We start from the raw sequence: 11904 nt of genomic DNA, 5'->3' as shown, positions 1-11904 counted from the left end.
AGCTACCAATGCCAGATGCATGCATGGCCGAGTCAAATAATGCATAAATAGTTGGATTCACAATATTGTTAAGCTGTTCTGCAGCTCATCAGCTCTATCACTTGTGAAAATAAATGATATTTTTTTGTTAAAGTATATTTATGCATATTTTGGATTGTTTTATTTATAAATTATAATAAAACATTGACAAAGAGTTTAATATTACTAAGATTTTCCATTGCTCATAAAATACATCTGGTAGCTGTCCAGAGGAGAAGTGCTGAAATCCTTCATGTCTGGGAGAGGGGGAAACTTTCACTTCTTTCACTTCCCCCTATCCTGAGCTGAACTGTTGCTGGAAAAGCTGAACTTCATGGTGGACAACTAAAGAGACTCTGCAGGTTGACAAGGAGTGGGTCAAGATAATTTTTTTATTAGTTACAGGGTGGTTCAATATAACATAAAAAAATTCATATTAATTTAAGATTTGTTCATGAAAATCTATCAATCTATCTATCTATCTATCTATCTATCTATCTATCTATCTATCTATCTATCTATCTATCTATCTATCTATCTATCTATAAACACTTTTATCTTCACTTTAGATGTCAGGAAGAATCCCTATGTCTTCTTTTTCATAAAAAGTGGGTCCAAGCGGCTCTTTGAGTGTTAAAGGTTGCAAAAAGACATAAAGCAAACTGCATTACCCAAACTGTATTGCTTAGCACGGAATAAAGTCTTTTTTTTTTCACAAAAAACATATTTGTGACTGTCTACCAAAATCAAAATCCATCATGGTCTGTTGGCCCAAAAAGAAATGAGAACATATCATAGGGACTGCAGCACATATTCTGTAATATATTTACAGATGCATTAGACATAGACCAAAGCCAGACAGTTTTATTACCAAAGTAAACTCCACAGGGGTGCATTTCAGCTGCTCAGGACCCTTTAAATAAAAAATGTTTTTTTTTTAGTTAAAGAGTGAAAACACAGAGTCCTTAAGGAATCAGTCATAAAGAAAACCTAACAGTGTAACGTTGTAACTAGTCAAAGCTCAGAAGAAGATGGAGGGACCCTAATACAAAGGTGCGTGCACCATTAGTGGTGCATGGAGGAACCATTGGTTCCCAGTCAAAAGGTGGGCGACAAAGAGCAGAAAATGGAGAAAAACTCCACAGGCTGAGAACAGTTGAAGAAAAGCAGTGAGTTTTACAAGTCAAATGTACTAATGGGTGAAAACAACCTGATCTAACCTGTTCTGAGTCGACAGTATGTAAGTGGATGCAGTGCTGCACCCTGTGACGCTCTAGTAAAAACTAATTCTACATGGCACAGCCTGCGCACAGTCTTATGGCCGACGTCACTTTAGGCATGCGGTCCCTGTAGAGAACACAGCTTTGATGTAAAGCTGGTGGGGGCGCCACTAATGTAGCATCACATCCACTGTCAGTAAACCAAGGAGCTGAAAAAAAGAAAACCTGACGATGAAATGAAAGAAAGGGGGACGAGGAAAAAGGAACGGCTGTTTAAAGAAAAGTGAAAAGGGTCTTTCCAGTTTTTCTCTTTTAAATCAATCTCCTATTTCCTTGCACCACTTTTAATTTGCAATAAGAAACCACACTTTTTATTTATAAACTGCACATTTTAAGGAGCTTTAAACAGGACCATATGGGAGCTAAATACTTAATAACATTTTATATAGTCTAGTTATAAATATGACTAAGGGTTATGTCCATTTAAAAAAAGGTGTAAATCTAGTTCAGGTAAGGTTTAGAACACAATAGTCTACTTTAATCATGTTTATCATAATTTACCAACAACAAAATAGTGGCTAGAAAAAAACGCTGAGTGGCTAGTATCTTTGGAAAACCACTAGTCCAAGTGACTGGTGTGCAAAAAAGAAGCACACCTACAATTCCAGAGAAAGGTGCCTCAAGACGGGTCACATCTAAATAGATACCTCAACTTCCGATTTCTATTTGTGGAAAAAAAATTTAAAACAATAATTTTGTTTTTTTTCCATTTCACAAATGGGCACCACAGAGACTTGCCACTTAATACATTACGGTGGTTGTGGTTGTGATGCAAAAAAGGTGAAAAAGTGCAAGTGGGGGAAAAACTTTCATAGAACTAAATGAGAGGTGTACTTTTTATTTATCTAATCAAAAAGCCATCACAGCAAAGGTGTTCAGTTTTTTAAATGAAAGCAGTGAGGCAGACGGCTAAAGCGACAAAGGCAGCCCTGAGGACGCAGCTCTGATGAGTCCAGTCGCTTCAAACTGTCATTAAAAAGGCCTCTTTCTCTCTCTCTCTTTCTCCCGTGCGCTGGATTAGCTGTCATGACCCGGATGATGCATGGGGAGCAATAACCTGTGGCTTAATTCATCAGGAAATCACTGTTTGTGATGGATCACCTCTCAGTGCTGCAAGATGTGACAACAAAATTAGGCGGGCTGTCGTTTTAACTGATGCATGTATCACCCAAATGAATTCAATGCATTTCTCTTTAAGCAACGATGTCTGATAGTGATAAATAAACCCAAAGCATGTGCTCATATACACAAGCACTGTTCCCTTTCACACTATGCTTACCCACTGCGCTTTTATTGCAGCGTAGCATTTACTCAGTGGTGCAGTTTTAATGCGCTAATCCATCTGAAGCCTTTAATAACCCTCCCAGGTATAACAACATGCCTATTACAGGAATCCTGCAGCTGAAGGAGTATCATTCTCAGAATGCTAAATGTTCTGCATGATGCGCCTGAACAAAGAGACTTGTGGGGGGAAAGCCAAACACTCCAGGGCGTAGAGATCATCCAGAAAACTGTCATGTTTAATTAATAAAACTTTAAATATTGAAGCATACCCTGAGCCCCCTGGTTTGAATCTGAAACTGCTGGAGAGTCAGGCGTGTTGGATTGTGGGTATTTATTGGACATAAAAGAATCAAGTCGGGAAGAAACGGACCCAGACCTACTGAATGTCACCTTGGTTCATCAGGGGTTGAAATCATTAGCTTCCCAGCTCAGGAAATAAAAGCTTTTTGGAGAAACTAGGACAGAACATTTAATGTTCTCCTTTGTTTGCGTTTGTTTGTTGGGCACGCCTGTGTCTTTGTCCAATTATTTCCAAACTTTTACTTGGACATCTATTAGAAATAGGATTGATATCAGCGTTTGCCAATGTTTTCATTTTTAAAGTAATGGTCTGATAAAATTGAGCAAATATTGACAAGTGGCATTTATTTCCACTTCGTTTCTGATTTCATGATTTCAATGATTGTGATGCAGCAAAGCATTGTGGGTGTTTAACTGAAGTAGAAAAGCAATGTCGGCACTGTTTTTTTGTCTTTTATGATTTCCAAAGGGTTAGGAAAATAATTAATATCTGTAAATATACCGTAAATATCGGCCATTACGGTGATATATTATTATCCAATATCCTTTGAGATTTTCATATCGGTGCATCCCTAATAGCTACCCACATATTGTACACTATTGTGATCACTTATGCTGCATTGCTTCATTGGAACAATGGAATTAGGCCAGAACTCCTCTATTTTAAATTCCAGTTTTAAGCAAATTGCCAACTTTCGACTTTTACCTGCACTCTTTAAATTGGTGTTGCACCAATACTGATACCAGTATCGGACGGGGCCCCAATCCAGCACTAAAATGGTGGTATCGGTATCGGAGAGTACCAACAAATAGGGCACTGATACCATTTTGAGAGCTAAAAGTTCATTAAACTATTGTCACCCATTCCAGGTAGGCAATAAAAAGTTCTACTGGATTCACTTTGTATTAGTCTTTTTCCTGCTTCACAAAGGTAGGCAGCAGCTTGACAAAGCCATGATGGCAATTATTTTACATCCAAGTAGTATGCAGTTCTTTATATATATGCACACATCAATTTTAAACAGATGGTATCGGTATCGGCCGATACTGCACAGCCAGGTATCGAGTATCGGTATTGGGGCAAAAAATGGCATCGGCGCAATACTAGTAAATATTAGTCATTACGGTGATTTATTAATATCTGATATCCTTTAAGATTCTCATATCTGTGCATCCCTCTTAGTTACCCACATATTGTACACTATTATGATCACTTTTGCTCCTCTGCTTTATAGGAACACTTGAATCAGAATAAAGTGTTGGATAATACCAGTTTGAAGCAAATTTCCAGATTTCCAGCTTTTAGCTGCATATTTTAAATCACAGGACCTCTTCTTTTATAAAAGCCACACCAAGTAATCTGGATTCAAGCTAAATGTGTGGTAGAAAAATAAACCCACACTGTCATCCTCAAAACAGTATACCATTATGAGACACAGTAGTGGCAGCATCATGCTGTGGGGATGCTTTGTTTTCAGCAGCGACAGGCTAGCTGTGGCTTGTGAAAGATCAGGCTGTGCTTTAATCAGAGCAGTAGCCTGGAGGCGCACAGTATCTCTGGAGGAGCTGCAGGGATTCAGAGCACAGGTGTGACAGCTACACAGCAACGCTGCATGAAAAGACTTAAGTGTAGCCAATATTTGGAGATGTTAACATTTTTTCCCCAATATGTGGTTATGTTTGCCAGTTCATTTGTGCATTTCGCAGCCGTGCCTTAAGATTACATGAAGTGCATGCATTCCCTCTCCTTCCATTTTCTATTGCTATCCATTCTTAATATTTTGTTGGATTCGTTGATAAACATGTTTTTGTTTACACTGAGACCTGTGTAATGTTTATTGCCATAATGTCCTATTTATCACGCAAACTGAGGGAAAAAAAGCAACATGAGCTCAAGGTACGTATTAGCCTGAAAATATTGGCAGCACTTATCAGGGATCGGTTAGATCAAAATAAAAAAATCAGTGTGTTATCTGCCTCAATAAACCTGTATCTGTCTATTTCTATTTTCCAATATGACACATGGTAGAGGCAGCACCACTTGGGACCGGGGAGTTAGCAAGAGTTGATGGGAAGGTGGATAGGGGGAAGGTTTTGGTTTGCCAAACAGATTAATTAAAAAAACAAAAGCTGCAGACCTTTACATGTATTTGTTAGCTCAGACATCTATCATTTTGACTATGTGGACAAAGAAGAGAGTGAGAGGAGAGTCTGGACAGCCAGGTAAACATAAACTCTATCTCCTACTACAACATGCTCTGCCTGGGTTCACTTTATATTATTGCACAGGCCAAACCAAGCAGCTCCTCTATGCTCCAAACTTTAGCAGACACAATTAATAGAGGCCTTAAAGGCAAGGCAGCGTGGTAAATTGCACCATCATCCTGTTTGCCCTTGATTGGGATAAACTACAATGGATGTATTCATTTATCCAGCCAACAGCTGACACACACACAGAGACAGGAAGCAGTGAAACAGTGAGTCTGCAGAGGCACCGCCAGTCCTCCAGTCTGCCATGCCTCATGTCAGCCTCTCGCCCACAGCCCGTCTGCAGAGCCAGCCCTGTTAACTCCGACAGCTGTTAGCACAATAACTGAGATAAATCGATAGCCCAACAGCATGCGCCGCCTCAAACAGATGGAGGTGCACACACTGATGTGAGGCTCTAGGTGTGCGCAGCACACAGATATGGACCTGAGAGCTCAGTAATGATCCTAAGACCAATACAGCTACAAGGCTCGGATAATTTGCACTGTCATCCCTATCATCACAGGGATCCAATGGGTTTTAAAGAGATGATAAAGGACAAAATTGGCATTAAATGTTAAATGGATATATACACAATAATCTGTTGTTTTGTTTGTCAGCTTGAGGGTGATCTGCAATCAAATAAATGCCATAAATTCATGATAACCTAAAATCTGGTAAATGTTTCCAGGTTCAATACTGAAGTAGGAGTTCTAGATCAGACATTTACTGCTAAGAATTCAATATTATTTACAGTGGGGTAGTATAGTGGTTAAAATGTATTGAAAAGATGTTTAATTAATTTAAACAATGCAGAAAAAACTGAGCTATGGCTCTACAGTTTGATGAAAACAAGTTGAGCCACATAGAATGAATCGGCTCTAATCAACTGACTAACCTTTTCTTGATGAGGTCCAGAGCAGATCCGATGAGCCCGTCTTTCATCTTGTATATTTTGGCTCCATACTTCGACAGGTCCGTCCCCTCCAGAAGTAGCGCCGGGCAGCAGCTGGAGGGACGATCCCAGTTCTCTCTGCTAGCAGTCAAAGGAACCGACCCAACTGTTTCCAGACTACTCCTCCTGCGCCTGGTGCTCCCATCATCTCCTCCTACAACAACGGCTTTGTCCTGGGCTGTGCAGGCCTGAGGCTGCAGGGGTGCACGTGGAGACGGGCCTGTACGGATGGGGGAGTTCCTGCAAGAACTGCAGGATGAAGAGGAGGCTACGTTGCCATTGCTGTTCACTATGATTAAAGCAGGTTTGTCTGTGCAGGTGAAGGTTTGAAGGTCTTCATCAGTTCTCGCTGCATCTTGCTCCCTCTTAACCTCTTCAGAATCACACTCCTGAGTTCCACTAGGTCCTTTTAGAGGCTCAGTTCCATTGGAGAGTTGTCCATTATGTTTAACACCATCCGCTGCAGGCCCCTCGCTCTGTTTTCCCTCCCTCTGCCTCATCATCTTAAACTCCTCAAATGTTGGGATGTACAGACGTCCCACAGGAGGTCTACAGCGCTCAAAGGCAGCACCTTTCCCACTCGGATTCCTTTTAATGTTTTCTGTTGTGTAGGATGTGGGGACCACTTTTGGGACAGGTGGAGAACTTTGGACGGTCAAGTTGGGGCTGCTATTCTGCCGCCTGAGCTGCAAGCGCCTCAAAACCTCCTGCTTGATCTCCTCTGGAGATGTGCGCATTGTAAATGTCGGCCTAGAGCAACCACCTGTTGAGGTCCCCTGTTGCAAACCTCCACGCTCAATGGCGGAGGTACTTGGGCTCAACTGGGGCCGCAGTGGGAGGGGCCTTAAAGGCTCAGCAGAAGATCTTGCGCTCTGCAGACGGAGTTTGTCCCTTAGTTCCTTTCTTGTGTCCCAGTCATCCACACCGCCTGGAATAAGCAGCTGAGGGAAGAGTGGCAGATCCATTCTGGGTAGCCCATGTCGAGGAAAAAACGCCAAACTCTCTGGGTTTGGTATCAGCCCGTGGGCACCTAGTAAAGATCCATCTGAAGGTCCATCATACCAGTTGCTAGAAGTGGTGTACCGTAAAATAAACTCGCTGTCTAAGCTCCTGCATGGTGTAGCACTGAGTGCACACAGACCAGAATCTGCTATTGTGTTCCAGTTTAGGTTCTCCATACTCCTGTAAGGCCTGCTACCATTGCTTCCAGTGTCCATGCAGGAGCTCTGGGCCATCCCCTGCCCTGGCTCCACCCCCTGAGTGCCCTGCTGGCCAGAACAACACCTTAAACCAAAGTTGGTGAGTAAAGTACTGCTGTTGCACCTGGCAATAAGTGGGTATGATGGTCCAAGAAAGGGTCTGTGACGGGGGAGAGAGTTCAAGGGGTCCGGGGACAGAGGGAGGTTGGCGATGCAGGGCTCCATGTCGATCCTGATGTGCAGGGGGGAACTGCAGCCAGCAGGAGAGCTGGCGGACAGAACAACAGAGGATGTGGAGGGGTAGTCACATGGTGAGGTGAGCTTCACGTCTGGCATGGCTGTGGGCAGAGTGACAGCCCCTCAGACATACGGTTGGCAGGTGTGAGGTCTGGCCACCTGTAGGGACAAAAGAACAAAATGATAATAATGCTTCTCTAATACTGTCATTAATATGATCCTTCAACTTTTCACAGTTAATCATTGTATCACCACCAACTTCAACAAATATTACGTGACTAAAAGATAGTAAAGAGATATGTCCTATATGCAAAGTCATTGCCATATATTTAAACCTGAAAAATTATGCACCACTGTGAGATGATACAGGTATTTCTATTTCATTTAATTATTCTTAAAGATAAAGTCTGGACACTAACTGGGTCATTCTGACATAAATATATATAAGCAATGTAAGTGTATCTCTAGTTTTGGGCTAGACATGGTTTATGTATTGCTATAAGAATCTTATTCAATAAAGGTGATCTCAATAAAGGTGTCCTTCTATGATATTAATATCGGATATAGTTGCCAAAATATATAAAACTAATATCTGACTTCATCTGCCAGCATCTAAAATCCTTGATATTTTCACACTGATAGAAACATTTGCTTCTGTTTTTGCTTCAGTTTTTATTATTAGTAGTACCTTATTGTTTTAAATGTATATGGGTCCGTTGTTTTCATACATTTGTTGTTGACTTATGTTTCCTGTTTTAGTAATATGGCTTGATCAAGCCTTTTCTAATATATTACAGCATAAAGTAAGTGACATAAATCGGTGTGATTCATGCTATGCTATGAGTATGTGAATGATGATGCTTACTACATATAAGAAGCACTTGGCAGCAGTTCAGCAGTAGACTAATCTCCAACAAGGTAAGTTTTTGCAACAAAATCAGTCACCATGGATGAACCTGTCCTCTGACATTATGAGATATTTGAACTGATTTATTTAGTGTTCAGTGAGCTGATCTTTGCCCTGGAAAAGGTTTGGTTTGCATTGGGAAACATTACCAATGTTTTTAAAACTGGCTGTGCCCAAGTAAAAAGTAGAGTTGGAATCTGTTTTGTTTTACTCAAGATGTAAAATGCAAAATAAACCAGACTTTTTATGGACAAACAGAAAAACCTAAATAGAGCAAGAGAAAGCCGTATCCTGAGTGAGAAAGAGGGGGAGATCTTTACAAGATGACCTTACATAGAAAAACTTGTAAAGCGCTGCCTGCAGCTTCAGTAAGAGTTTATAAAAAGTTAGATGTTGTAGAATTGACTGGTAAACTTTAGTTTGTATATTCAGAGCTAGTAATGAGCTGTTTTGCTAATTTATTATAATGTTTTGCGAACATACTTTTTCAGGCTAATGTGTTTGTCTTCATGAACATACCAAAGTTACTAAAGCAGCCAAGAAATAAGAAAAAAAAAAACCTGGTTAAATGTACAATTAATCTGTTGTGTGTTTAGCTCTAAATAAAAATAGAAAAATGGCTATTTTCTTAACAATTATTTCTGAAATTTAATAATTTTCACAGGTCTGCACATTATTCTGCCGGGTGCGTTCCCTGACAGTCTTCTTGAGACTTTCATATTATTTATATTCATATCAGAATCATATTACAAAATTGTGTTACTCTCTGGATTTTGGGTTTAGGATGACATGCATATGGAGCACAATTGTCTATGCATCACAAATACTATTGTGAATATTGTCTTGTGGACAGGTACATTTTATTTGCTTGCTTTAATTAGTATGTGCATATGTGGATCTTGTGATGTGGAAGTGAGGATCTTATCCGGTGCATGTGTGGATCTTGTGATGTGGAAGTGTGGATCTTTTCCTGTGCATGTTTTGATCTTATAATGTGCATGAGTAGATATTTTTCTGTGCATGAGAGGATCTTTCTCGGTACATGTGTGGATCTTATTCTGTGCATGTGTGGATCTTATCCTGTGCATGTGTGGATCTTATCCTGTGCATGTGTGGATCTTATCCTGTGCATGTTTGGATCTTATCCTGTGTATGTGTGGATCTTTTCCTGTGAATGTTTGGATCTTATAATGTGCATGAGTAGATATTTTTCTGTGCATGAGAGGATCTTTCTCGGTACATGTGTGGATCTTATTCTGTGCATGTGTGGACCTTATCCTGTGCATATATAGATCTTACCCTGTGCATATCTAGATCTTACCCTGTGCATATTTGGATCTTACCCTGTGCATGTGTTGATCTTATCCTGTGCATATCTGGATCGTATCCTGTGTATGTGTGGGTCTTATCTTGTGCATGTGTGGTGTTGTCCATGAGTCTGTTAATACTCCTCTAGCTCAAATAATGCAGGGTTAGACCAGAATGTCTCCTCCATGAGCTATGGATCTCTTTAGTTCTTCTACAATTCAAACTTTTGAGTTTTTCTTTCTAATAATGTAACTTTCTTATCATACCCCATTATTTGAGTAGTCATCTCTTATTTTTCTGAACAATTAAATGATTAATTATAAAATGAAATGCTTAAATCTCAGAAAATACTTCTTAAAACCTTGATATTATTGAGGTGACACCTGACAAGTTTGAGGGTTTTGAACACTTAAAAAGAACTGTGCCTGTGTTTAATTTTGATGCTCTATAGCCCTCTGGGTTGATGATATGGAGCTGTCAGAGCTCCTAAACAACCAGATGGACAATAGGATCCATGAATATTTTATAACCACAGACCATGATATAGAAATGTTTGCCCTGAAGCATATTTCCTCCACTACGACAACTACATTCATTTTGTATAAACGGGTGCCCTGCCTAACCCCTTAGGGCTTTTATTTTCTCTCATGCTGCAGCTGGAATAATAACAGATGGATTATTGCTCTGCTTGCCAGGCTATTAAAACATGATGATTGAGAAACAGATACAAAGAGAAAAGCAGTGGAAGACGGGGTGCTACAGCAGGCAACGAATGGATGGAGAAAGGAGGAATTAGTAAAATACAGCAGAAAGTGAAAGGGACTGTAATGAAGATTACCGGCTTGCAGAACTGCTGCCAACTACTCTCTTACCACCGACTAATCAGACAGTAGTTAGAAATTACAAAAAGCGAGAACAGACAACATGGTACTGAGCGCTCTGTGGCTCTCCCTCTCTTTCTGCAAAATGAACAAATTGCATGTTGACCAATCAAACCAAACTCCCTCCATCATCCAGATCGTATGTCTGCCACAGTCAGCAGTGCAGGGTTAGAGCCTGATTATGGATGTAATTATGAAGCAGGGACTCAGAGGGCTCATCCTGGATGCATCACGTGAACACTAAAATTTAAATATTATCTGCAGAGTCTACGATCAAACTCCTCTGCAGCTTTGAGCTAATAGATCTATTGTAATTCCTTACAAGGACGGGGGTAAACAGAGTTGTGATCAGAGTAAATTAGAGGGTGGTGTCCCTGTAATTTAATCTGTGAACTGCTTGCTGACTAAAATGAGCTAATAAAAAAAAGCCAGGACTCTAATTTATTGATTCTTAAACTGAGATGTGCTGCAGTTTATGTGCTGTTTAAGCTAGAAACAGCACATAAAATCTGCAGGCATTTGGGTCCTGTGCACAAAAATGCTGATACCAAGGAGTTAAACTGTCTTTGGATTTTTTTTCAAGGGGTTCTTCATGCATTTTTCTATACAGCCTGATTGTTCCATTAACAGTATTTCTAAAGCCAAATCTGTGCCATCAATCTTCTATGTATGCACTTTAATACTACTAGAAAACTGTGAATAATGCACAACTTGCCTAATGTCTTTATTTGAACCTTACAAAAAGCATACATTTAAACAGTTTAATACAGATAATAGGAATAAAAAAAAAACAATCAGTTGATCCCTAAAGAGCTGGTAACCAGCCATACATTATCAAACAACTGAAGAATCAACCATGTCCATGGTTCTTCTCAGGGTACATGCATTCTTAATGTTTCATATAAACATAAGTTTTAGATACTGTTGATTTGGCAGAATTTTGTTCTTTCTCTTTTGACACTAGTCTTTATTATGATAGTACACACTGTATGATAAGATGTTAATGTTTTATACGAGTGAAAAAGCAGTCAAATTAAACGTTTAAAGAACTTTAAAAATACAGGAGGACTGTATATTAGAATTGCTGTAAAGGAAAATTAACCTTGGTTCTTAGTTCATACAAGAAAAATATCAAGCCTTGGCCAAGCGTTAGGTATACAGTAATAGTGTGAAATCCTACAGTATGAATTAAAAAATAACCTTTTGTAAACTTGGATGGATGGAAAAACTGACCAACAAATGGATGGATGGATGGATGGATGGATGGATGGATGGATGGATGGATGGA

At 39.8% G+C, this 11904-nt stretch overlaps 1 protein-coding gene across 3 annotated transcripts in view; it reads right to left on the bottom strand.

The window, feature by feature from the left end:
- Window positions 1-11904, bottom strand: part of LOC107095841 — a 106748-nt gene that overhangs the window by 13494 nt on the left and 81350 nt on the right. For all 3 annotated transcript variants that reach the window (XM_015392196.1, XM_015392197.1, XM_015392195.1), the window contains exon 3: window positions 6028-7679. In XM_015392196.1, the coding sequence (XP_015247682.1) occupies window positions 6028-7619 (1592 nt within the window). In that variant the 5' untranslated portion in view covers window positions 7620-7679. The remainder of the gene's footprint in view (window positions 1-6027; window positions 7680-11904) is intronic.

The sequence above is a fragment of the Cyprinodon variegatus genome, unplaced genomic scaffold (genome assembly GCF_000732505.1).
Source record: "Cyprinodon variegatus isolate N-32 unplaced genomic scaffold, C_variegatus-1.0 Scaffold578, whole genome shotgun sequence".
NCBI classification, from domain to species: Eukaryota; Metazoa; Chordata; class Actinopteri; order Cyprinodontiformes; family Cyprinodontidae; genus Cyprinodon; species Cyprinodon variegatus.
Note: the sequence above shows the minus strand (reverse complement) of the source record. Positions and strands in the feature narration are given on the sequence as shown.